The sequence below is a fragment of the Phaethon lepturus genome, unplaced genomic scaffold (genome assembly GCF_000687285.1).
Source record: "Phaethon lepturus isolate BGI_N335 unplaced genomic scaffold, ASM68728v1 scaffold377, whole genome shotgun sequence".
Lineage (NCBI taxonomy): Eukaryota > Metazoa > Chordata > Aves > Phaethontiformes > Phaethontidae > Phaethon > Phaethon lepturus.
In genome coordinates this window covers 112989-140491 of record NW_010549593.1, presented here as the reverse complement: position 1 = coordinate 140491, position 27503 = coordinate 112989, and the positions used below count along the sequence as shown (strand labels likewise).

The 27503-nt window shown below is 40.4% G+C and overlaps 1 protein-coding gene across 1 annotated transcript in view; it reads left to right on the top strand.

The window, feature by feature from the left end:
• BMPER (BMP binding endothelial regulator) overlaps nt 1-25203 on the top strand; it is a gene marked incomplete at its 5' end in the record, with an annotated part of 74070 nt that extends 48867 nt beyond the window's left edge. The window contains 2 exons of the mRNA XM_010290289.1: nt 18381-18511; nt 24601-25203. Of these exons, the coding sequence (XP_010288591.1) occupies nt 18381-18511; nt 24601-24782 (313 nt within the window). The remainder of the gene's footprint in view (nt 1-18380; nt 18512-24600) is intronic.
• Between the last annotated feature and the right edge of the window lie 2300 nt (nt 25204-27503).

The following is a 27503-nucleotide window of genomic DNA, read 5'->3' as shown; positions in this document are numbered from 1 at the left end:
TTGCTGGAAAACTGATGCCGTTTTATTTCAGATTATAATATGGGACAGAACTTGTTTCTTCTGTTGTCAAGACAAACTCTCCATTTTGAATGTCACCCCTCATGACCCCATTTTTAACCTGGTTAGCTCATGCCTGTTTAATCTAAAACGATACAGCCAAGACCTTGGGCCAGGAGAGCGTATGTCTAGAAAATCTGGTAAATACTAGACAAGTAATGTGATAATAGCGATGAGGCAGGGCCATCATCCACCTCTGTGCATGTTCCCCACTGCTTTTGGAAGTCAGATGCAGCAGACAGTGTGCTATGCTTTCCCTTGCAGAGGGTTGGGATTTGGAAAGGCCAGATAGCACATGTCTGCAGTGCTCCAGGCAGCATCAGAGGAAGCCCTAGGAAGCATGTGTATCCCAGAAACACGATTTATATATCACTCTGTGGTCACAGGGTGTGATCTGTACATTTTGTTCATCCTCAGAAATGCACTGGGAGTAAAAATAAAAAACGAGAGAGGAGCTCTGCCTACCATGCAGAGATGATCTGAGGCATAGGTTCAGTAGCGATGAAGTGCCTTGTGAGGCAGAGCAATGGAAAGGATGGCAGATGGGGTCAGAGCCAGCTCTGCCATACTCCCCCTGCTGAAGACATGACTTGTGTGTTATATGGGACAAATCACTTCCCAAATTGTTGCCATTCCCGTGCCTTTCCCATAACTGGATCCCTAAGGGGAAGGTAAAGGTTCCTTGGTTGGATCTGCTCATTGCCTTGAACTTGCAAAGAACAAACTTAACACTTGGCATCATTTCTCTCTTCCATCCCCACAGATGTGAGATCTGACCATCAATGCAAATAATTTAACAACTGCCTCTGGTTTGAATAGAGCTTGGGCCTGTTTCTGTTCAATGAGCAGTATGCAAAGTTGCGTTAAATAAGATGGTGATTTCCCTCTGGTATTAGACATTTACATAAATAATTAGCAGCAAAGTGGTATCCTCAGTAGAAGCTATGTAAAGATGCTGGAGGCTTTGCCCACCTGTACAGCAGGATCATTGTCAATACTCTAGAAATACATTGCTTCACTTCATTTCTTGTTAAATAGGAGATTTTAATGCCAGGGTGCTCACGCTGCCAGTGTTTTGTAAATACAAAATTTAGGATTTTTCACAAGTTAAAAAACACACAAGCTGCACAAGCTTTGCAGGAAACATAGGGGTGAAAATGGCATTTTAAGCTACTTTGACTTTAAAAATATTTACTGTATTAGCACATGAATGTAGTTATGCTTTGGAGCTGTAAATAGTTTTTACAGTGCATTGACTTGTGAATACACTTTTGAGGCTCCAAATTGCCCATGTACTTATGTGTGAAATGAAGTATGAACACAGACCATGGGAAAATATAATGCTTCTGAGGATTACCTGCCGATCTCAGGCATTCAGGGCAGCTTGCTACCATTGCAGCTTCTGACTGGCATAAAAACCACAAAGTGGAGGTTGGCTATTACTTCTCATGGAGTTTATGGTGCAAAACAACAATGTGTTTGTGAGTGACCAGCTCCCTCCCTGCCTTGCAGTTTGCAATCTTTGGAGCACATCAGCAATGTATTTCTGATTTCCTCAACTTTTGGATTCTATTTTAATGTAAAAAGAAGGGAGAAGAGCACTTTCTGAGGTGGGAAGGGGCAGCTGAGGCAAGAAGGTGACAGGGGGACTCCTTTATCTGTCATCACCACAAAAGCACTTGAGTCAAGGCTGAGGTTAGTTAGCTATGAGACCACCGCAGGTCCCTGCAGAGCCTCCCAAACCAGCCAACCGACTGCCTAGCTGGAAGATGCTTCAACCCCAGTTTCTCGATGCTGCTGGGCCAAGCTGTTTCACAGCTGGGCAGCAAGGGACTGAGTCTGGCCACACGGTCAGGCAGGCTCATGGGCTCCAGTGTCCCCAGAGCAGAGGCTCCATTTTGCTTCACAGCTCTTCTTGTTCCTCTTGCTACCATATTTCATTTTCTGCTTTGAACAGCGGAGGTTCAAAGCAGACTTGGAAAAATATATGGTCTTCAAGTGACTTCTGAAGATAGATATAAGCTCTCTGAAGGTCGGATGTAGGAGAGTTAAGGGGAACAATCTCACAAATTGTCACTGGTGAGACTATGATCGTATGTGATATTATTCCACTGCTGAAAACAAATATAATGTATTATTGCAGAGCCAGATTTGGGGCTAGGAAAGTTGGGTAGAGATCCTTGCCTGGGGCTCTCTGTGAATTTCCGCTCTTTCTAGCGAAACTGGACTGATTTATGGTCGTGTCTGGAAACTAGAAGTGGCCAAACATGGATCCAGATCCAGAGGCAAATGTCCTTAAAACTGAGTGTTCCATTGTGCATATGTGTGGATATGCTTATGGGGGATGGAGAATGAGTTTAGTTTGTTACTAAATTGCAACAGATGTCGGATCTGGAATTGGAGATTTCAGTTCTTGTCCTTGTCCTGTGGAAACAATGCAATGTTATCATTTCAACTGGTGAGTTGGAGCTGGTGTGTGGCTTAGGTCTCAGCTTTGTTACCCTCTGAGCTCTGAGGTTTGTCAGGACTGAAACACAAAATACAATTCAAATGTTATGACCTCAGAAAAACAAAATGGAAATAGATGATGGTAACAAATGGTGATACTCCTATGGACAGAAACCTTTCAAAGTCCTGTTTTGTACTGCTGTTCTAAATGGGTCAGATTGTGTAGGCAGCTTGAGATCACATATCAAAAAGTAGATGATCTGCTTATCCTACGTGTGATAGAACTGAAAATGATATATTTTTGGTTTTAAGACTTAATCCTCCTATTCACTATTTTGAAATACAGCTAAGGAAAATCCTATATGAAATAAATGGATAAAACCAGCATACAAGAGGAAAACTAATGAACATACACACTGAAAGGGAACATTTTATTCTCCCCAAGTAATTCATGCCATTTTATGGTTTATTTGAAATGAAGTAGTCAGTCCTGGCGGGGTAGTGAGCAACTTGGCACATGTGTTCAGTTGCATCCATAGAAAAAAGAAACAGCACTTTCTGGGGAAAAGTCAGTATGTAAGTATGAGAGAATTTTTTCAGAGCTGGTCATGTAGGAGGAGACGTCAAGAGCAGCTGGTGCTGCCCAACCATACCTGGCATTAGAAACAGAATTTTACCCTGGGCTTCAATAGGGACAGAGTTATACCAACACCAACTGTTTCTGGAAAATCTTAACCATGAAAGAGCCTTCTTTTCTCAAGCCAGGCTGTGTTCTTCTGTAACCAGCTTTCTGGGAGAAGGGAGAAATTGGCCTGAGGTTAACCACCACATGCCCAGCTGGGACCAGCTCAGGAGTGGTGGTGAATGTAGAAATGCCTAAAATATACTCCTTAGCTGAAGATAGAGCTATTTGCTTAATATCCAAACATGCTTAACAATTTATTGGAAATACAATTAATCATTTCCAAGTCCTAGCTACTCTTTTTATTTAATGAGAACATCAAAAAACCTCACTCATAGGTTAAGATCCTGGGGTGCTTGTGTGAAGCACAGATCAGAATCTCATTGCTGCCCTCAAAAGTTTAAATTTTAAAGATGTATGTTTGTCTAGCTTTGCAGAGTTCAGGACAGTCTGTCCCATACATTATTATACATTGTTCTGCCAGCACTGAGTTTCATTTGATAAAGAACCAGCTGCCTTTGCTGGTTCTTTATCAAAGCTTCTCCATCAAACTGCTTCCTCCACTAACATTTCAATGGGATTGAAAAGTGGGTATATTAAGATGCAGAGTGAGGAAATCATAATGGGATGTCTGTAATATTTCCTATCTTCAAGTGTCATGTTCTTCAGCCTTTCTGCTTGCTGTTGAGAGATGTACAGTCAGATCTCGCTAACTCGATAGAGTCAGGTCAGAATGCTGCTTACATGGAGTTCCGCGAGGGGCTGAAAGCACACACAGCAAGAAGTTTGTTTTAAGACTTACTAGATGGCATGCTGCCTTGGAAGGCAGTGCTGTAGTATAATCATCAGGATGCCTTATAAAAACAGATCTGAAGGAGTACAAAGGAAAGCTATTTGCAATGCACAGCAATACATTTTATTGAGCGTACACAACCAAGAAAGGTATTTTTCTGAACTTCTGAGCACATCTGTAGACACCCCTACAAGTATGTACCCAAGGAAGTTCTCTCTTCCCAACATGAAATAAAGACCAAAGAGTAACAGCAGGTGGGCATAAAAAATAATGTGACAGTTTGCATAAAAAGTAAAGGGGGGTAATACAAAGTTTTTCTGAGTTTCATTTCTAAACATTTAATTCTGACCACCTCAAGTCTTCCTGCCCTTTAACTTAACTACAGGTTTTTTGTCACTTCCCATCATGAAAATTGTACAACATTTCTGTGAGATGATAAACAGGTGTTACTTTTTATTCTGGCGGCAACGGCATTTTGGTGCAGGATGAAATAATCCTACCATTAAATAAGAAGCTCACAGTGGTGTTGTGAAGCTTAATTTGTTTGGAAAATGCTTTGCAGTATTCAGATGAAAGGCACTCTGGATATTCAAAGTATTATTACTGCACAGCTGGTGGTCTACACGCTGCAGATGTTTCTTCCATGCTGTTGCATGGTTACTTAAGTGGCTTCTTAGTGCAGATGTTCACGAGTGAGCATGCACAACCTCCTCCGCCTATGTTTTTGACACGGATTTTATTGCTGCTTGACTTTTGATCTTGAAAAAAATATTCCTCCACCGGTGAGGTTGGTTTTTTTTTTCTCTCTTTTTTAAGGCTAGTAGGTGCTACGTGAGTGTGTGACTATGTCCGTGTTGGTTCAGCCCTCATTGCAAACAACAGCATCTGCAGATATTTACTGTGGGCCTTTCTCTTTAGCCTCCATTTCCTTCTGTGGCTTTTACTCATTCCCACAGTGTTTGACTCTGGGGACTTTGCATCTTCTGTTAATACTCCATCACCATCACTCTCTTCATGCAGACGTGATGATTCCCTTTGTACTCTTTGCCCAGATGGGATCAAGAACTTCATTGCCTCTTGATTCTTTCTTTCCATGGCTGCTACTACTGTTATGTAAAGGGATCTCTAAGAACCACTGGGTTTGCCATTCACAATAATGTCATCTCCCTAAGAAGATTTCAAGAAAACATGAAATTCTAATTTCTGCATGTATGGTGCTATTCTTTCCTTATAAGTGGAGAGAGGTAAGATCTGACTGCAGCTGACATCCATGTGGAGTGTGCTGAACATGCACAGATCTCCATGGAGGTGCCATATGATTTCATCAACCTATTGCATTACTGACCCAGGAGCAGAAAAAGAACAAATCTGTATACACACATGTGCTCACACAGAGAAAGTACAGCAGAATGGTACCAGTTCTGGTTAACATAGATGTTATTTACACAATTCACATGGAAGACAGAGAGGATTTGGTACAATATACTGGAGTGTTTCTGTTGAAGTATTTTAAAGAATCAATCTATCTCAACAGCATGTTCAAGAGCCACTGTCTTACAACTCAGAGGAATGAGTTCTGGCCACATACCTCTGGGAGACACTGTGAGAAAGCAGAGGCTTAAAGCTGACTGCATCCAGACAAATAACTTCAGACAGCAAGGAGAAACCATATTGCTTTCTGTAGCACTTTCTTCAGAATTCATCATGAATCAAAGCATAAGGCTCACTCTTTACCCAGGAAAGTTCAATCTGAAGGTAAGACACCTTGAGAAGACTAGACTCTGGCTACATTGTGAGGTGAATTGCATCTTAAGAGGTGGCAATTTCCCCTGATTAAGTGTGTAACAATTCACCAGTGCTCATGAAATCTTCTAAATAGCATCCCCAGAGACCATACCTATTTTTAATATGCAGAACTGATACAGCTCATGCAGATATATACAAGTTTCTTTATACTCCTGTGATCCTACCGAAGTGTCTCATCCTTTCTCTGGGTTCATCCTGGTAGACATAGCTTTCATTCTGCCTCCCTAAAGTCTCTGAACTGTAAGAATTGCTATGGACATGTGTAATAGGATTTACTCCACTTTACTTCCCCACCATTGCCTGCTCCAAGGGGACAGACATACGGTACTGCCTCTTGTCCAGACTCCCATTTTTTTTTCTCCTGGACTGCTGATACTGCAGTTATTCCTCTTCTTTCAGTGCAGCTATCTCTAATATTCATGTGGCCTGCATCACTGAAGTGGGAGAGGGAGCAGGGAGGGGAGGGAGGGAGGGAGGAGGGAGGGGAGGAAGGAAGAGCTTCTAATGTTCTTTTATTACTCAGTTGATCTCCCCTGATTCATGACCAATAGGTCCTTCCCTCTTCTGATATATTCCTTTCCTCATTCTGGTTAGGTATCTCAGATGAAATCTAGTCATCATATGGGTAACATTTGGATGCATATCATCTCATTAGTTATGATGTGATCATTTTTTATTTACTTATTGCTTGGTAAGAAAAGTTTCTTTTGTGCATGATAAAAATTGCATTAAATCACTGGCCCCAGAATAGTGGCTGAAAATGTCAGGAGGGTCTTTTACTCCTGCCACTTTGGCTCGAGACTGAACCATTTCATACAGTAGCGCTGCTAGGAATATGCTGGGCTTCCTTACTAACGTAATAAAATGCAGACCATCCTAAGGGGATGAGGGAGTTGCATTCCAAAACTTGCACTGCAAGTGACTAAAGTTTAATGGAAAACTTTGAAAAGATTCTATTAAAAAGCAATTTTCCTTCTATATATCATACACTCTGTTTTATGCTTTCCCTGCTCCCTCCTTTTTTTCCTTACTGGCACAAAAACAGGATCTTTGTTTTGACAGAGCTAATCTACTCATGCTTTCATATAGGCCCTCAGGCTCCCCACCTGTGGAAAGATCCATGGGAGCAGAAAAACTACTGAGCGGGTGCCACATGCTCACCTCAAAAGGAAGAAATCTGTGACCTCCCAGAGGTATGGACTGTAAACATTGTGGTTCCCGAGGAGCCATGGAGAACATGCACTATGAATCCTGTGTAACCTCCAGCAACAGCTTTTCCTACCATATTGCCTTCTGGGGTTTCCCTCTCCTGTCAGCTGGGCTTCTTCAGGAGACATGCTGCATGAGCTGCTTCGCTGCAGCCGTGCCGCCTCCCGCTTTCCGAAAACTGAAAGGCACACTCAGCACTGACAATTTCTACCCGGAAACTTCACTGGTGAGAAAGGTTTAAAGTAGCTTGCAACCACTGCCAAGTTTGACAGCAAGCTTCATAACAAATTGGTACAGCTCTGAGATCTCTCTGCTGCTTCTGTGGGGAGGCCAGGGAAGATTTTATGGAGTGAAAAGTGATGGAAAGAGAACGAATTGCTTTGTGGCTCCATCAGGCAGCACACTCAAGGTGCCTAACACTATACACTGATCCGTTCCATAGAGTTCCTGCCTAGCCAACAAAAAGAGGCAAAGTCAAATTCAGATGATTAGGACTTTGTATACAAGATGAAGCTCAGCATTTATCCTAGCATCTTTGCCACTGGTCACGAGCCGCAGATGAGCAGAAAAATAACCCGTGATCATTCTGTGATAGGGAGGTTTTGCTCATGCACATGTCTGGCATTTCTCTTTAAAGACTGCTGATTGACATCAGAGTTGTCTTTATATTGAGCCAAGTAAATGAACATGCCCAAACCAACATGCTAAAAGGTAAGCTTGTCATGAAGGACATCAAACCTTGGCTCTGTCTGCTCATAACACCTCATCTCACCTCACCCAGAGTTAGGTCATTCTGACTTTATAACATCCATGTGGGTTCCTGGTTCCATCCAGGCCAGGCTGATATGTCATGGAGTCACTATGTCTAGTACAGGAAATTTTAATTCGTAGCATCTTAATTCAGGAAGCTTGAATTTAATGTTTAACTGTGTCCTGAAAGGGTCTGGATCCTTCAAAGACTTGAAGTACAGAACTGAAAAAAAAAAAGGCTGATGACAGTTCTGAGTCTTGGCTCCTATGTTGTCAGTAGGAAAATCCCCACCAATTTCAGTGGAGACAGCATTTCATCCACTCTATTTTCAGTCTCTGTACATTGTTTTGCGACTGAGATCTTGTACTCAGGAAGGTTAAAGAACTGTGGTAGTATGCAGAACATCTCTTATCTAAAGCTTTCTGCATGTGGAGTAGCAGGCTAAGTCAAACTGACCAGAGACCAGAAACCAGGTCTCTGTCTCCTGGCTGAGTCCTGTATCACTATCGAACTGTTATGCTAACCCTCTCCCTCTGGTCTGTTGAATCTTGAATGGGACCACGGCAGCACTGCTGCTGTTTTAAGACAACCCTCCTCCACGAGCAGGAGGACTTCACTGTCAGCATGCCAGTTGGGCTTGGGCCTGACAATACCCACATGGTCTTGAGAGCATGCAGAGCAAAAGCAGAGGCGCTTGAGGAAATGTAAAAGCAGGAAGTAAGTCTCCAGAATAAACGAAGCCAGCCTTGCCAAGGTCAGGGCAACCAAGCCCGGACTACAGTTTTGCATTCAGGTGTGTGAACTCTGCCTAAATCATGCTTTATGTGCCTACCTCTTTGTATGGGTCTGGGCCAGGACCACACAGGAAGCCATAAAACCAGGAACAGAGTGGGTTTTTTAATGTTGCAATTCAGGTAAGCTGGCTCTTAACACCACTTCTTGCAAGTCCCAATTTTAGTAGTTATCTTTGATGAAGAGCAAACAGGGAGACCACTGAGACGAAATGCACCATTAGCATGCGACAGGCTGGAAGGGTGGCATGCTCACTGTGAGCCTAATTTGCTGAAACGAGATTTTGGCTCTTGGTTTGTAAAGGAAGAAAGATGAGCAGGAAAGCTATTTTCTAAGTAGCAGTCTTTTTCCCTTGCTTGTTTTCTTTCATGTTCCATCTGGAGACAGCAACTTTTTAAATGCTCTGCAGCCACCTAGAGGAAAAATATGCTTGATTGAAGTTAATTTTGTATGGGTTAAGCCAGGGAGTGGGCTCTGCAGAGTTTAAGAATGTGAGTTTCTAAACTAGCCAGCCTGTTTATTATTATATCACAAGACCTCCTTGGAAATATATACAGTGAATCATCATCAAAAGCTGAAGATAACTTCAGTTTATGTTTACACTTTGGAAATATTTCCTGTTCCATGTTCTCATTGTGCTTGTTATTGGATATGACATATTTTTATGACAGACAGCATAGCAGAGCCACAATATATTTTGTCGGTAGAGAGAAGGAGATGATCTGTTTTGAATTTTTATTTTAGAAGATTTAAATCTTATGTTATTTTATATGTCTGTCTCATGACTATGGCAATACCCTGTTGATATACCTATATGGCCTGTGTTTCTGTAGTGCCATGACTTCAAAACCTCTCAATAGTTTTTGAGGTACTGTCTAGGATGTTTATAATCTTCTGAAAAACCTCTGGCTTTTCTCAGATCAGGACTGTCACACAGAATACACTAATGGGCTCTGTCTACTAGAGTGAAAGTTGATGCAGTCATATTAGATTCATTTAGTCTATGCTATGCTCATTTGCACTGTATGAAACATAATAACAAAGTTTAACTGCTGATTGAAAGTACCACTTGAATGCTATAAAGTTAAATACTGAAAAATGTCTGCTTTTTTGAAATTGAATTGAAATGACTGTTTTTTCCTCTCTCTAGATAAGGTATGACAGTTCAGTCTCCACTTTGTGCCTGAGGAACTGGAGACTGGGTAGACTCTTCTTTAAAAATCAAGTCTAGACATGGAGAAAAGATAAAATTTTATGTCAATTACATAATGCAAAGCCTCAAAATGATGATGGATTTTCCATGGTAGCTATGCCAGAGAACACTGAAAATTCCATTAAGATGGGGTGTCTGTTGTAAGGCAAATTCACATTACCAGTGTCAGTGTGCATGCAGTGAATGGAAATGTAAAATACTAGTATGGATATTGAGAAGGTGCACTAAAACATCCTTGATTTCTTTTCCTCTCATAAAAAAGACTTGATATACACATCTGATGTTGTAAAGTATCTTGAATACTGCTGCGTTGTGTCAGAACAGGATCTGTAATAAGAAATCTTGTAGGCCTAAGAATTTCAAAACAGAAAATTATGAAATTTAGGAATTTTTCTAGGTTTTGGCTTCTGAGGGGAAATGATGGGGTTCTGGAGGCACAAAGTAGGTCTATTTGGCCAAAACACTATGCCATAGGATGAGTATATAGGCTGTAGACCTTGGTCCACTGGGCCTATGAAAGATGGGATTTTTGGTAGAAAATCCCTTAGGAGGTGACTTACTCTCTGAACATTAAACCCAGAGAACACCTAGATTTTTTTTCACCAGAAAGCTTTGCATAAGTGCATGATAAACCATATCAGCTAGCATTAGACATACTGCTCCTGTAATCTTTACCAGTTATGTGATGGATATTTGCAAGTGGACAACTGTGGGTACTAGTTAACTGAAGAAATACATGTCTTCAGAAACCAGGTTCTAGCTTTTGAACCTTCAATGTCAGGTTCCAGGTGATACTCCTAAATTTTCCTCTGTATGTTTCTGTTGGTCCAAGCTTTTTATTGCAGATGACCACTTTATAATGAGTTTGGAAACTTTCCGTTCTAGAGCAGAATTATGGTTCCTGTATTTTCCAGCCAGATACACAAATTGCAGATCATAAAACATGCAGGCAGCTAAATCCTTTTTGCAGTAATTTCACCAAAGAAAGTGAAACAAATTTTATGTATACTGCTCAAGTAAGCATGTGAAAGAGAAATTTTTGATGGGCACATTTAAGTGTGATATTGGCCACTTGTTTGAAATGGGTTAAGAAACTTACGTTGTATGTCATCTTTATTCCAATAATTCTGTATACAAAGTCATATGTAATGTGTACAGAAAAATGTTTTTTAACTGTTTCACTTCAAGGTATATGCTACATATGAACTCAAACTCAAACCACTTGAGTTCTCATGCATTCAGATATTTATTTCAAATGTCAGGACTTTAAAGGTTAAACTCTGCACAGCCTAGCACAACTGAAACAGTAGAGGAGGTGAAAACTCTCTCCTGCTTTCTGAAAGTGAGTGGAAGTGCAAGGGGTCAGCTCTTCCAGGGCTGTGGATGGTGTTTCCACTTTCTGTTGGAGCTTCTTGAGCAAAAATCCACTCTCTCCAAAGGTGACAAGTCAGCTGCTCAACTGTATTATAACCTTCAGCTCTAGGAAATATTCTGAGTCATACCAGATGCTTCTTAGACCCCAGCATGGGACTTCATTGTCTTCCTCAGTCATGGTTCAGCTATTTCCCCACAGAGGGATTTTAGCCAACCTTTCCATTGTCAGGACCAGAAAGAACATTTAAAGCCACAGATGCCTGTAAGGATCTAAGCACAAGATAGAAAAAGCCTACTTCACACATTAGTAGGAGAATTAATGTGAAGAAAGTAGTAGGGAAGGTTGTTATGCTGTTTTGTTCTTTATTTGGCTCTTCCTCCTTCCCTACTTTTAAGTGCCTTTACCATTGCTACTACATATTCAGGGATATTATAAATATGGTGTCAGGGTAGTGCAGTCCTGGGAACTTTAATTTTATGCGGTTTTAGAAAATGTTCCAAAATGTTTCATTGTTCATTTTACCATATTCTTGTGGGTAATGTTGGTTAAGGCAATAAAAATCAATTTTGGCACAGCATGCCCTTTATATAAAGGTTAAAAATACACATCGAACACTCTTTTTGGCATTTTCTAAAAGCTTTTGGATAATACTTTTAGCAGCACATAGTATAGGTTGTGGTGATATTGTGCAGCACAGTATGCTTTTTCAGAGGTCTACATGGACCTTCATATATTCAGTGTCTGGAAAATAACCATTTTTGCTTACCCTTTGTGAGGAAAGTATGGGTTCTGACTTTTTTAAAAGGAGCTGAATATGCAAAGAAATGAAAATCAAATTGCTGTCTGTCTCTGCTATGTTGGAAATTACCAACAATAATTACCACTTGCATTTAAAGCATCCTTTTCCCCAGTTGACTGAACTTCTCTAAATAACTGCTTTGGAAGGGTGCCTTGGCAAAGCAGAGGTGGATGTGGATATCTTGTGTGATTCTGTTTAATTATCTCTGAGTGCCAAGTCTATATCTGGAGCATGAACAATGGCACTCAGAGTTAAATTAGGACTCTTCAATGTGTGTGTAACGTGACTGCTAGGCCCTAGAAATCTTAGATCACATGCAGCTCTTCCCCTTTGGTGGAGTTGTGTACTTTATAATTTCTTTCTGCTTGGCTCCATGGGGCAATACAGTCCAGGGTTGACTCAAATTTGCAGAAAAATCAGGGATCGAGATGAAATTTGAATGCATGATTCAAATGCCTACTGCTGCAAATTCCTCCTCTGCAATCTGCCAAAAATAACTCTGATATTCTCAAGCATTATGGCCAATGCTCTCTTTACAGGAATGAGATTTCCCCAAAGAAAGCATATGCCTGCAGTAGATTTGCTGTGCACTGCTGACCAAAGATGAGCTGCAAGTTCCCTTTCTGTTAGCACATTTTTAGGGTTTTTTTTTGAGCCAGTTCAGCAGTGTGGGAGTTCTTGTACCATGGGGGAGTCGCCAGTACAAAGCACATGCATGCTGCCTGCCACTTTTTCTGGGCACTTTCCCACTTACTGGAAAAACAGGTCAGGACACTGATGATTTAACTTTGTTATGGATGCCTTTATCAGATCCTCAACTTAAGGCAATGTCGCCGTTGTTATGATGTGTGGGAAAAGCGCAGAGGGAGTGCAGATATAGCTACTTGGTCTTGGAAGAAACGATCCTTGAAGATGACTGCCTTTGCGGCATAAAAGTGTTTGTTCCCCAGGCAAGGGTTTTGAACAAATACTCAATAAATGTAAGGGCTTCTGTGTTTTCAACAGCCTCCAAAATTACCTTCCTCATGAGTTATTTGCTGCTTTTGCATTAATATTAGTAAATTCTGGAGAAAGAGAGAATGTTCTCAAGCTTCTGATCTCAAGCCTCAAAGCCATAAAAAGTCTCCAGCTCTACATACCATGGTTCAATACTTCAGTAAGATTAAACATGCACATACAGACGAAAGAGCTTGTGGTAGCAACAGCATGAGCCTTTCCATTATACATTGGAATATGGCTCATCTTCTCATCTTCTTACCTTTGAAATTACTTCTCTAGCTGGCAACTCATTGAAACTTTGTAGGAAAAACAGCCCAAAATTTCTTGTAACAACGTAACTACTGATAGAAGCCATTGGGTTTTGTTTTTCCTGTAAAGGAAGGGAAAGGAGATCTAATTTTGGATCAGGAAAAATAAATCCTGAGTGTTGCTGCTGAATTGTGAGCACTCTGGAGTGATTATGGGAATCCAAACTAGCTGTCATGTAGAGTGTGGTTATTTTCAAAACCAGTGCTAAATTAGGCCAAGCTTGTACTAAAACTTGTACACAGGATGGTGGGGTTGGAAATTAGTCCTCCTCTCTAGGTAGATAACCCTTCAGGCTTTAGATTTTGCAAGTGTACAGCTTATGCCAGGTATAGAGGACACCGCCTTATGCCTCTTCACATACATAAAATCTATGTAGTAGTTATGTATGTTCTCTAACTGATTTTGTAAAGTCTGTTGAGACCTAACGGTGGAAAGAGGAAAATGATACTGTTTTCTGTCTGCATAAGGCTGCTTCTTGTAGGTACCAAAAGGTTTGAAAAATGCATTGCATCACACTCCTGTTGTGAAACATCGGAAAAAAAAAAGGCAAAAAGAAATAGTCCTTCCTAAAATGGCTCGTTCTGGTTTTGGATTTGTGTGTACTGCAAAGGAAAAGCAAGTGAACATCTGCAATTTCAATCCCGCGTGGCATGGACTAAGGCTGTAGACTTCGTTGCTGTGATCTTTTCTTCTTTTTAATAGTGCATGTAGCACAGGACTCTGTTCTTTGCCCTTTGTGGGACTTGGAGACTTTCCATGGTTTAATGTGAAAAAGGGCTGTTGCTGAAGGAGTGTACTCATCCAGTTCACTTTGAAGATGTGGCAGCAGAGTGTGTGTGTTTGTCTCCTTCAGGGGTGTGTCCCACAGCTGCCGGATGCCTTCACTTTCATGGATTTCCCCTTGCAACAGTTTGTGATTATACACGCCCAATTAGCGCCATCTCTGACACACACCCTGCAGGCACCATAGACAGCATCAAAAGGAATCACGGTGAGGCACTTGGTACCAGTTGAGGATTGAGAGGTTGGCTGTGCTCTGGTGTTTATTTGGAGCAGGGACTCCAGATAAAGTGCAACATCACAGCCAAATATTTTTCAGAAACATAAATAAGTCCTTAAAAGAAATGTGATTTTCTTTTGGATGACAACATCGTTGCATCTCTGTATGAGTTCACTGAGGGCAGAGCTAAGGCTGCCTGAAGTATCTTATGTCTATTTCCATAGCTGGTAAAATGGCTTCATTTTATAGGTAACTTGCACTGCAGTCTTATTCTGGGATTATTTCTATATGACTGTGTTTTGATGTTTAAGCTTCTGATATGTATTCTCAATTTTCCTGCATTTAAGCAAATGTTTTGGTGTTGATAAAGAGTCACAATACCTTGGAAGACCCAAAGTCTCCATTCACCTGCAGTATGGTAACTTGTCAGTACAGCTTCATTATTGGCAAAATTCTGAAGTTTTAGTAAAAGTGTGTTTTTCTGTTATTTGAACAGTCCAGTCAGATTATAGTACAGATAAGCCTCTGCATACATGCAGTTATTGTCACCAATCTATTTATTGGATTCAAAGGAAGAATGAAGAGGAGGCAGAATCTGGGGTAACAGAGAAAATTTTTTGAAGTGTATCAATCACTGGAGACGGTAAAAAAAAAAAGCCATGGACATACCAAAGATTTTTGCATGGGGAAAGTATTAGGAGAGTACACAGGAAACAGTTTTTAAATTTACCCAGTGAAGCATCCCTTAATAGCCCTCTAATAAAACTGTAACAGCAATAACAGTGAGAAATATAATTAAATGCAAGAAGTAAACATGTTTTGAAAAAAATACAGACCCAAAGTCAAAGCTTGCCCGTGGGCCATCACCATCTCGCCCTCACTAGCTAGCCCCCAGAGGATGGACACCTTTTGCTTCCATGTCCTTTCCCAGAACTGCTCTTTGACTCTCGCGATGGCTACCAAACAAACCACATATCTACTCTCTGCTGATTTCAGAAGTGATATGAAAAGACTCTTCTCTGACTGCCAATCCATCTAACTACAATTAATATTAATGCATTACACTTGCCAGCAAGGAATTTCATTAGGAAGAAAAAGAAGGTTTTACTTTGATTGACTAGGCTTGGCAGCTGTGGATATAGTTTGCTTTACTCTCATTTTTCATTTAACCTTAATTAATTAATTAATTAATCCTTACAAATAATTAGCAATTGTAATTCATTAATAAAACAGCTGCAATCTGATGATTGCTCCTCAGCCAAGCCTAGGGCTTGAGCCCAGCAGCTGTCACCAGGACTAAAGGCTTCAGGAAAATAAAAATTACACAAGCAATTAGGTGTGTAATGAATCAGAGGATTGTTTGTGTTGCACATGGCATGCTACCTTCCTTAGTGTCCACTTGTGCTGAACTGTAGCAAATAGTGCTGATCCCAGCCAAAGTGGAGATGTTTCATTCTGGAGCCTGTCTGGATATCCAAGGCCATTTCAATGCCGAGGGCTAATGGTGTTGTGTCGCTCACATGCATGTAGGGGCTAAACTTGCTGCACCCTCAGAGTGTGGCTACCCTCCTGCAGACTGGGAATGGTGCCCTGGCCTCCCTAATCCCCCAGACAATGCCCAGTCTTTGCCAGGATGAGCACTAGCCTTGCCACGAACATGTTAGTGATTAAAAAGACTTGGTGATTGATGGCGAGCCTGGAGATTTCCTCACCTGATGTGAGAATTTGAGGTAGCTGTAGGTGCATTGACTCAGTGCAGGAAGTGGCGTCTCCCTCTGAGTAATGGAAAAAAAAATGTATTTATGCTCTAAAAAGCAGAGGAAGTACCTCAGGTTTAGGATTTTATAATTTCTAAGGCAGGAAGTTGGTGAACATGTAGCCAACCTGGCACTGGCAAGCATCCCTAAGCACCGTGGGCATTAATAATAACTAAATCTGAGTGGAGAGCAGTAAAATGTGGTTGATAAAGGAGGCCAGCACAGAAAAAAAAAATGATGAAATGTTATCTTGATAATGGACTTTATCTGTGGAGATTGTTACAGACTCTCTTTGTGGTAATAATTTGCTGCAGTAGCAAACAAGCATCTACTTCACTGTAAAATGAGACATACACCTCCTAAATGGCACGGGATATACGGAGCAGTGCCTGCTGCAGGAGTGCTAGCAAGAGATCACAAACATGTTTGGCCAAAGGAAATAGTGTAAAGTTATTTAGTGTGTCACATAAAAAGGTGACCCTTTGTGCTTATCCAAGGTCTTTTATCACCTAACAGCATTGAACAGTGACAAGGATGTTGTGCTAGTCTGTTCCTTGTAGCCTATCAGCTGTGATAACCATAGAGCAACATCTGTTACTGGGAAAGATGTAAAGGGACCTACCACAGAACTAAATCGAAATAAAATTACATTGTCCCTAGAAACTAAAGCTATTTCAAATGAAAACCACTGGTCTGTAAAAATGAACATTATATATTTGATCCAAAACAATTCTGTTTATCCACAGTATGTATACACCAGTAAATGCAGAACTGGTAACCTTTTTACATTAACACTTATGTTGCTTATTTGTCTCAGTGAATTTTTAGGTAATTTCATGTTGGGGGTCCACTGAGAGTCAAATGAGTAAAAGCTCATGGAAATGTCAAGCAGAACTGTCAGGTTTAACCATATGAATGGTCACTGAAATAGTCAGTGACTTTGGCAAGGGGACACACTCCTCCTTGAGGGGCACTGTTGGGTATGCAGAAACAAGCTTGTCTATGTTTGAAGGACCACTAATCCTCCCTCCTAGCTATGAATAAAGGGTTTGCAATGACTGTAAAGCATTGTGTGGGCATTAGGGCTCCTGATAACTTTGACTGAGGTGCTTGCACCTATTACCTATTCATCCATGGGGTACGTTTCTGAAAAATCAAGCCTATATCCGTCTTTTTCCTATAGACAATGGAATTTTTGGTCCATGGCAAGAGCAATTAACATGGAGAGTTAAATTTTTACTTCAGCCCTTGGTCTTTCTGGAGGATTTGTGCCTCTCACAAACGCTGCCTTGTCCTCTCAGAAACAGAGATGCTCCTGAACGTGTATGGAGCAGGGGGCTCTTGCCCATTGACACCCAAGGTGCATGTATAGAGCAGCCTCAGTGGAAAGCAGGGGAACTGAGGGCATGATTTTCAGAGGGCCAAGTATGTCTTCCCCGCACCTTGTCCCTGCCTTCTAATGATTCCACTCAAAGCAGTACGTAGTCATCATTTCTGAATTTGCATTGGTGCGTTTGCAGAAGCATCTAAGCATTTTGCTTATGAAGAAACTGCAAAGTCACTGGCTCTTGCCAGTGATATTTTAGGTCTGTGCCAAATGGGCACACGTTCTGGATGAGCTAACTTGAAATATAGCGGTGACATATGCAGTAGCAGTTTCACTTAGGGCTGTGTTAGCAGCTTTGCTCTGTGCCATGTTTTGTGGTGATTCTATCTTAGGCAATGGAAGAAGATGGTGGTATTAACAAGTGCCTGGGGGATTTCCTAGCATGAGAACTGCTCAGTTATGCTGCCTCACCCCTGCTCCTTCGGAGTCTCTTAAAGTCTGGCATTTGGTAGTGATGCTGCTGAGAAAACAGGCATATAGCTATTTTTGGGCCTTCAAAGTGGTGAGACGCTGGAAGTAACCTGGAAAGAGGGCACTATTTCTCATCCCTTGCATGGAAGGGCATGTGCTCATTACCTGCAGAAGTCATCACTTAACACTGCTGATATTATTGTTGATAAAATTATTAGATTGTTACTTTCCAGGGAATAAGGAAGAAGTCTTTATCTTGTGTTGACAAAAAATCATTGCAAAAATGTAATTTGACTTCTCTCACTGTGGTCTTGGTCCTCTCTGCCTGACATTTCTTGGGTCTTCTCACCTCCCTGTTTCTGCATGGTTCTCTCCCTGATGCTCTTCAGACTTCTCTGCATCAGAGCAGCACATCAAAAAAGAGATGAGCCCTTGGGTTGTGACAGGAGAGACACGTTTAACTTTCTTGCCATTTAGCACAACTTGCTGTGGCATTGAACTCCATGTGACTGGAAAGTAAACAACTCCAACCCTCAGACAGATATCTGCCAAAACTTTCCTTTCTTATTTGTTTTGGGACTTTGTTCTGCAGGTCCTGTGTGACAGACATGTGCGAGTGCCCAGTCCATAAAAACTGCTACTGCGAGTCATTCCTGGCATATGCCCGAGCCTGTCAGAGGGAAGGGCTGAAAGTCCAGTGGGTACCAGAGCAGAACTGTGCAGGTAAGCATTTTGGGACTGCTTCCTTGTAAGCAAGTGCATAGGCTAATAGGCTACTATCCTTTTGCTGGTGGAGGAGGATCAAAAATGAACCAGCTAGAAAGGATTGGGATTGCATCAGGAGGGAAGTTGCACTCCAAATTATGGAGAAAGGCCTTAGCAGGAGAGATTTTTCAACAATCATATATTAGAAATGTTTATTTTGTTGCAAACATTTTTACCTCTAATGCTGCCTATCTTAATTTTATGTACTTTGGGAAGAAGCACGTGCCTTTCTCTTTCAAGATATGTAAACAGTTGATTACAGATAATACTTAAACTCCTTTGATGTTCTATTAAAACATAGTTATATTTCCAGAGACAACATGCATATATGATTGCAGTAGGTTCAACAAAGAAAGAAGAAAGAATGTATTTCATGGGAATATTAAAATGCAAACCTGCATTAATTTTTGCACTTGGACCAGGTTCCCCATGTCTTTAGGACTGCATTAATTGCAAATAATTGTGAGTAATTGTTTCCATGAGAAGTGCTGGCATGGGCACTTGAAGTAAAATGCAGTATTGCAGATGAATATTTCCCCTGATGATGGTCTCATTAATTTAGGACATTCTATAATGGCATCGGTTTGCCTGGAAATGTATTCAGATTTATGTAAAGCAATTGACAGTAGTTGGAAAAAAAAATAAGAGAAGGATACTCAGTGTTGGTCAAAGAGCTATTACTCTGTGGTCCATTTTGGTGAATGTGTGTGGCTCAGGGTGTACTCTCTCAACTTCAATTTCCTTTTCTGTTGAAGGCACAATAGCAGGGATGGGTGAGTGACAGAGCAAATTACATTTGATTGACTGTTCCCAAAAGGCTCATTTTTTTTCTCGTACAAAGGAACAGAACAATCCAAACAAGGTGTCACTAAGTGAAAGCCCCATTCAAGGATGTGGTCTCAGACAGCACTAGTAACATATGTAATTTTAATCTATTGATCTGGTAGAAGACCCATGCAGAACCTGAAACAAGCATCCTGACTTCTTTTTGACCAAAGCACTTCAGACTGAGACCTGACTTTGCAGATGCTGTAAAAACAATAAAAACTCTAGTCCCTGCCTTAAGGAGTTTATACAAGTGTTGGCATATCACGACTTAACTAATTGAAGCTTCTTTTCACAATTTTTCTGGCACTTTACCAAAGACAAGAAAAGTTTCTAAGGCAAACCAGTCCTTGAGAGAACATTATGAAGGAATTTAAACACACATCTTCCATTAAAGCTAATGAAAGAAGTGTTTAAATCCACCCGAGTTTTTTAATGTCAGTGCAGACTTCTAGAGGGAAAGGGGAAATCTTGTTAAGCAGAAAATACAGATAAACTGTATATGGTCAAGTACCCTCAACTAGTGGCTGCCATCAAGATTTTAATCTTTAACTAACTTTTTTCTCCCCAGCACTTTAGTTACAATCATTGTGTCCTAATTATGGATAGAAGTTCCTGGGCATGAAACAATATATCTGTAATAAAACTTTAGCATTCTGTGACTTTCATTTCCTGCTTGACATTTCATAGCTGGTGGGATACTTGGAAGAGCTGTGTTCTGATGAAAATGGAGTATACTTATTAGTATAGTCAGGTTTTAATTATTCTTTTGTGTGTTATAAAACCAGATCTTGTGTGGTTGCCAGTTCCTCTACCCTGACTGCTGTACACTTAGCTCATTTTTATAATCTTTAGAAAGCTTGTGTTGTCTGGAGGGCCAGTCAAACAGGATGCTCAGGCGGCTGAATTACACGTCCTGTTCCCTAAATGCTCTTCCTCCTCCTCCAGTGTGGCAGCGTATCCTCCTCTAAGTCCTGCATGAAATACTGCTGCTCATGGTTTGCTGTCCTTTGATGTTGGCTCTGTAAGAGGCATGTCAGCCGTCATTTATCCAGAGGGGTAAAGAGAGGAAGCTAATGAGTTAGGAAAATGGTTAGGGTAGGAAAGGGTTGCTGAGATCCGCACAGGAACTGAGAGGATTTGGAAAGGAATATGGGTTTCTATGGGAAGTAGTGGGGAGTGAGATCTGTTAGAATGGGCACGGGAAGAAATAGAATGTGTGAAGGAGAAGGAAAAAAAAAAAAACCAAAACAGGAGAGCCAGCATGAGGAAAAGAAGAAATAAGAGAAAGTGGTACATGTGAGAGGAAAAAGAAAGGATACAAATGGAAGGAAGAGGTTTGAAAAGGAAAGGAGATGGAAAAAACATTTTTTTTAGCCCAAGAAAGGTTAAGCAAGCAGTTTATAAAGTGCAGTCAAGTAAACTGAAGTGGTGAAAGGCTGTGGGCCATACTAATTTAACACTGAATTTCTGAGGCCAGTGAGAGAAAGAAGACTCAAGGATGGCAGATGGCAATAATTCCCTGCCATGGGCATGACTACACAGGCAAGAGGAAAAAGCAAACAAAGATTATAATAAAGTGCAAAGGGAACATGGTAGCACTGATGTGCTGAAATGCTCCAACAGCCTCATAAAAACTGAACAAATTTCTCTTTTTCCTATGTGATTTGTTGAATTAGAGGAGGATGAGTGTATATCTGATTTTGACTCCTCTCCTGGGTTCCCTCTTGTCTGCTGTGGAACTTTCTGGCCAAATTCACTCGTCTTCCCTGTTATATGTTGCTTTCCTTTAATCGCTTTATTCCATGTGAATATGTATCAGAAAGCTATTCTGACGTTTTAGTGGAAACTCAATAAAACCTAAAAGTTGAAAAGATTAACCCGGATGTATCATTAGAAGGTCAGTGCACAGATCTATTGCCTTCTACTATTTTAGAAGGAGATATTGTGAATTGCAAGCATCACAAGTGACATTCAGTTTGAAGGTCCTACAAAACACCTCGAAAGCCCAAACTGTGCAACACCAACAGAATAAGCACGATGATTCATTGATGCACAAATATTAGCTCAGAAATTTCTGTGGAATCAGATTTACCAGATATCATCCACCAGTGTAATCCTTCAACAGTTCCATGTTAGGTATTTTGGCTTTTGTGTTGGGGAACAAGAATTTACCCTAAACAATTATGGCCATGTCTACAAAGACAGGCACAGACAGATACAAGCCTTCTCTGTGAAACTGCCAAACTGGCTGGAATAAACCAGCTCTGGTCTGAAAACTGTATAGCCTTATTAGGCAGGGTTTATTAGCTCAGGCACAGTGCTGTATTTATGTGACTATATGGCTTCTGGACTGGAGCTGGCTATCATCCCGCCAGCTCAGAGAGCGGTCTGAGGAAGCTCACATCTGTCATGCCAAACACATGTTCTAGAAGAAGAGTGGAAAAATCCTGTTGGGACTGGTAACATTGCAAAATGCAGTATTATTAGTAACTTTTGTACTTTGGGGTTGGGTTTTTGATTTTTTTTTGCTAGTGTACTAAAGAAGTTATTACTAACAGAGCTCAGTTCTTTAAGAGAGGAGTTTGCCTTAAAAGACGGGTGCAAAGGCATCACTTCTGTTTTCCATGTTTACATGGTACTGATTCATTTCAGCAGTCCCTGGGAAGCCTACTGCAGAATGTCTTTATTTTTATTTTTTAAACTGTTGATGAAGTGGAATGTTCTGGATCAATCACACCACATGTTAACAACTAAAGCACTCAACAATAAAAGCCATCCAGGGAACTTAAACAGCAGTCATTGTACTTTTCTGATTTTTCCCTTGACAGCAAGTTAATAATGCCATTATAGACTGCCTACAGCAGCAAATAAAGACATCATATCTTCTACATGGCATCATCTGAAGGAGAACGAGGTGTTTTGACATACCACATCCATGTGTGGTAGAGCAGAGCTGGGGAGTACTTACAGATGCCACTGCTGCCAAGGGCAGCCTGTGATATATTCTCATTTGTTCTCAGGCAGAGATGAGGAAGTGGAAAGGAGACCTCGGCCAACTTTCCTCAAACCCACTGGCTGAGGCTCCAAACACAGCTCAGGTGGAACGAACAGGCCGGCTATTACTGCAGTAAAGCTTTGTGGGATGAAACCTGTGCAGCCTAAAGACTGAAGCTCGTAGACCTCTTTATATGGAAACTGCATGTACTGAAGCCTAATATTTCAGTTTGTGGTTGGTTAATTAGAGATCCTCTGAAAGGAAACTTGTTTTCGGAGAGGAGGGACAACAGCTTCTAGTAAACAGCCCCCTTAAGATAATTCACATTGTGTGTGAATCACTATCCGTCTTTGAACATCTTGGTCTACTCCTGGGAGCTCCGCACATTTTTGTTTCCTCTCTTATAGAGATTCAATCTCTATTCTTAACACACTACGTAAGTGCAGAGTTTGTTGTAAATCTTTTTACTACACACTCAATATTGCTAGCATGTTTTTCCCACTTTCTAAATTTCCTGTTTCATTTAAATTTCGTTTTAGTTATTCCTTTTGTTTGTACATTCTTCAATGTGCGTGAAAGTTATCATGCAGAGCAAGATAGAAATGTAAAGCTGGAAAAAAGTTCTCAAAAGATCTGTGCTCACAAGCAGGATCAGCTTATCCTGAACATTGCTGAAAGATGTTTTTTCCAACCTATTCTAAAATTATGTTCAAGAAAAGATGTCTCACAGAGTTTTTAGGTAGCTTGCTCTGGTGCTTTCTCATGCTTAAAGCTAGAAAGCTTTTTTTTTTCCTAATATCTACTGAATATCTACTATTCCGCTATTGATTCTCTGTAGCTCTGGGGTAATTTTCTGTTGTGCTATCCAATTTTTCCAATTTGTTGTTTGCTTATTTAATATCTGTGCCCTGAGAACTTTGTACGCATTCTTGCCAGAATTCCTTCTTCAGGGCTGCTTTTCACATAAGTGCCACAAAATGCATAAAAAGTAAAACTTGCAAGAAGCTGACGCTGTTTTGAAGATCACTTCATTACTGGTGAAAAGGAACCTCTTAAATTTATGATGCCTTAGCACTAACACTTCCATCCTCTGTGATACACTCTTACACATATTTAGTCAATTTATTTCTGCCTATTTTCTCTTTATGAATAATAACAGTACTGTAATGGCACTCTCAGGCCAACTCTCACAACAAAACAACATTTTTCTTTTCATAACAGAACTGTTCTTTGAAAAATCTGGACCTTCAATCTCTCTCAAAGTGGAAGAAACCTTCTTAATGCAACCACCTCTCCCTAAATAGCAAGAGATGATTCTGGATGTTTGAGAGTCCCTTACCATCTATAAACTATTTTATCAGTACTTGTTTTTGCCATCAGCACAGCAGTTAGAAAGAATAACAGGTTTTTATTTGCTATTGAACCATGTATTATTCTCTATACTAAAAAGGCAGGATATAAAATGTTAAGAGTTTAAATATTGATCTGGAGGGGGTATAGTGCTTTTAGCTGAGCCCTCAGTGGTCTCTTATGTTGGAAATGCATTGAACCATCAAGTACATAAATCAAGGAATAGATACTGGAATCATTAAGTACAAGAATCCTCATTCTCAGTCATCCCTTGGTCAAATAGCATAAAGCAGGGAAAGAATTGATTTTTTTTTTTTTTAATTTCACTTTAGAAATGGTGCTGTTGAATTAACAGCAATGTTTTGATTTGCTGCAATAGGCAATTTTGAAAGTATAATCTTAGGAATAGAAAGTCTGATGTGGTGAATGACTCTACTTCTTTCTGTAGAAGTGGGACTGATAATAACTGCCTGTCCTTGTAAATGTTTGAGGAATTTTTGATAAAAGGCATTGTAACAAATTAAAAAAAACAATGTTAAGGCTTAAATACAAAGCATAGATCTGCTTATAGATAGAAACCTTGGCAAAGCTTTATATACCATCAGCTGTGTTAAAATTCTCAAAAAGTTCAAGACTGCTAGGAACTTGATACCTTTTTGATTAGGAATATTGCTACCTTTATATTTGTGATGTAAAGTAGTGTTGCATTTAATATAGTGGGATCTCTTTACAAGTAATTTTTGCCTCTAGATGATCATCATACCAAAATGTGCTTTTTGATATTTGCAGTAATAACCAAGCAAATAGATACGTAACTTTCCTTGTAAGACTCTGTGTAATATGTGTATTTTGTTCCTTTTTAACTGTCTTTCAGCAACCCAGTGTAAACACGGTGCAGTTTATGATACCTGTGGTCCAGGATGTGTCAAAACATGTGACAACTGGAATGAGATTGGCCCATGCAACAAGCCCTGTGTTGCAGGGTGCCACTGTCCAGCAAATTTAGTTCTTCACAAAGGAAGATGCATCAAGCCAGTCCTGTGCCCACAGCGATGACATTAGTTCTCTTTCTGTGGACACTAATGTGGGTGGTCACTGACCCCTTTGATGCTCGAAGCCAGTGAAGGACTCCAGCTATTTGTGTGCAGATTCTGCAAAGTACCTGTCTACTCACAGAATGTAAATATGATCCTGTGTGTATTTATGTGTGTTTATGTATACACACATGGCACCTAGAAAGATATATAAATGTATACTGTGTGTATGTAGACACACATATCTATACACAAGTGCCCTAAACGTAAGTACAACCCATATATTTATATATGTTCACACACACAAATATACATCATTTCTATATATCATAGAAGGATGAATTGTTATATGTATATTTTTTGCTATAAAGTTTATGTATTATTATTTTTAGGACCCTGATCTGTAAGTCATTGTATAAATAAACCAGGTGTTTTTAATATAATAGAGTGGCATGAGAAGATTGGATGACTTTGCCATTGCATAAGTTTTGTCGTTTCCAAGGAAACTTTTCTAGGGCCATAGCACTGCCAGACTGGATTAGTTTCAACATAGAACCTGGATTTACAGTCGTTCAGGAAACACATTTCTCTGGAGATTGAGGATTTATCTAGGAATATTTCATGCGTATCTTAAAGCTGCATAGTGATTGGTGACAGTGCTTAATCAGGCAGAGAAAGATGGGGATCAGCTTTTATGCTTTACTGAAATAACTGTGCAAAAGGATTTCCAAAGCTGGTTGGCCAACTGCCAGCATAGAGATATTTCTTTCTGGAATGGCACCAAAGAGTCAGGGGCCAGATTTTCAAAAGTGTTTGGCACCCAGCAGCTTGCTTTGAAAATTTGACCACTTCCCATTTCATATCCTAATGCCCCGTCTCTGTTGTTGTGTTTGGCAGTAGCTGTGAATACACAATCAGGACCTTGAAGAAAATATTCATGTACATATTAGCCCCTTTAACATGTTTGAAACTGCTGTGCTTGTTTCATATTTCCCCCAAATATTATGCAGAAAGCAAATCCCCCTGTGAATTGGAGGGTTTGATTTAAGTGTCCCTTCAAACATGAAATAATGCCAGGTTTAGTAACTCATTTAATTTATCAGCATGGTTTAGAAGACAGACAAATTCACCCCACCAAAAAAACAGTAGAGAATGTCGAATGCTAATTGGAGAACTGGAATTTATTTCCTTACTGGTCTTTTGCTTGAGGTTTATGAACATGTGGGCTCTGTGAAGTTTGCATGACTTTTGAAGTCTCCCAGGGGAGAAGCAATAATATGGGGTTTCATTAGAAACTGTTAAAAAAGCCATACAACTTTCTCAAGCCTGAGGAGAGGGGGGGCTATTTTTCTTCCACTGGAAAACCTCTTGTAGAGCCTGATGGAACGGTCTCCAGAGATGACAGAAATCTTTGGGCATCTGATTTAGGTTTATAACGAAGTAATATCCTCCCACACAGCTACTTCCATTATGCTTTGCATTGAAATTGCACATTGTAATGCTTTGAACAATTTTCTCCTTTAATTGTTCACTCACCAGGAAGATCGCAGGTCTGAGTTTACAGTGAGTGAGTGGGTGCAAAACACTTGGCTTATACAACCTGTCTGCAGTCCTGTCCTGGAAGAAGATGCTGAACGAGCCTGGTTAGCTTAGCCACCACACTATTGAAAATGCTGCACTACCACAGTGTTAAAAAGAGCTGGGCAAATAATGTCAGGAGCATTCCATGGATGTTTATCCAAATCTTAAATAAACTCAGCTTGATCTTTTTACATCCCCTTTGTGTTCGTTTTCTCGGAACAATCAAATAATTTGGTTTTACTGGCAGAGAGGGTTTCGAAGCCCCACACACAAGTGCACTGGGAAGCAGAATTGCAAATGTGCAGATCTCGTCAGAGCAGGAAGCTAGAAGAGTTTTATGTGGCTCATGTGATAATTGAATGGCAAAGCTGGAATTTAGAACAATTGCAATTGGTCCAAGGAGTTAAAACATAGAATGGCAGTCATTAAAATAATTTAAAGCATCCGTTAGACCAAAGAATATTTCAGCCTGTGAGCTTTTGATGCTGAGATATGGGGTCTAAGCCTTAAAAAGGTTATTTGCTCAGCTCTAGTTTAGGATAGATTTTCATTACTGATAGATTTTCATTACTTACTGCTCAGTGTTTCCAAAATAAAAAAACACACAAAGTGAATTGCATACATGAACGGTGTATAGAACTGTCCTTCGCTTTTCTTCTCCTGACTGATGAAGGTGAGTGAAAGGTGAAGGGAGAGCCCTCCAGCTCTCTCGGTCCACTGATCGCATTCAAGCTACACTTAATTGACGCCAGGTGAAGAGTGACAGTCTATCTGCAGAAGGAACTCTATTTTTAAATCTTAAAATGGTTCAGTTTGAAACCTGACCTACAGGTCATCTCAAAATGAGGACTCATTCCTTGGTTTAGCTTTTTCACATCTGCCTAATTAAGGGTAGCCCCCTGAGTTTTGCTTTAGTGATGTATACTGAGGAAGAGGAATGTGGTTTTACCTCTGAGCTGTCTGATTGTGCCCTTACGGTGCTGTAGAGCTTTTTCCTCCAAACTCCACAGTTTTCAAGGCAACAGTAAGGGCTATCATCTGCTCGGTTCACATGGACAGTCTAAGGTAAAGGAGTTCTGCTTTTCTAGAAATTGCCCCCAAGTTTCAACTTGGCACAGGTTTTATATCCGTATCTGTAGTTACCCTGTGCCCAACTGAGCTA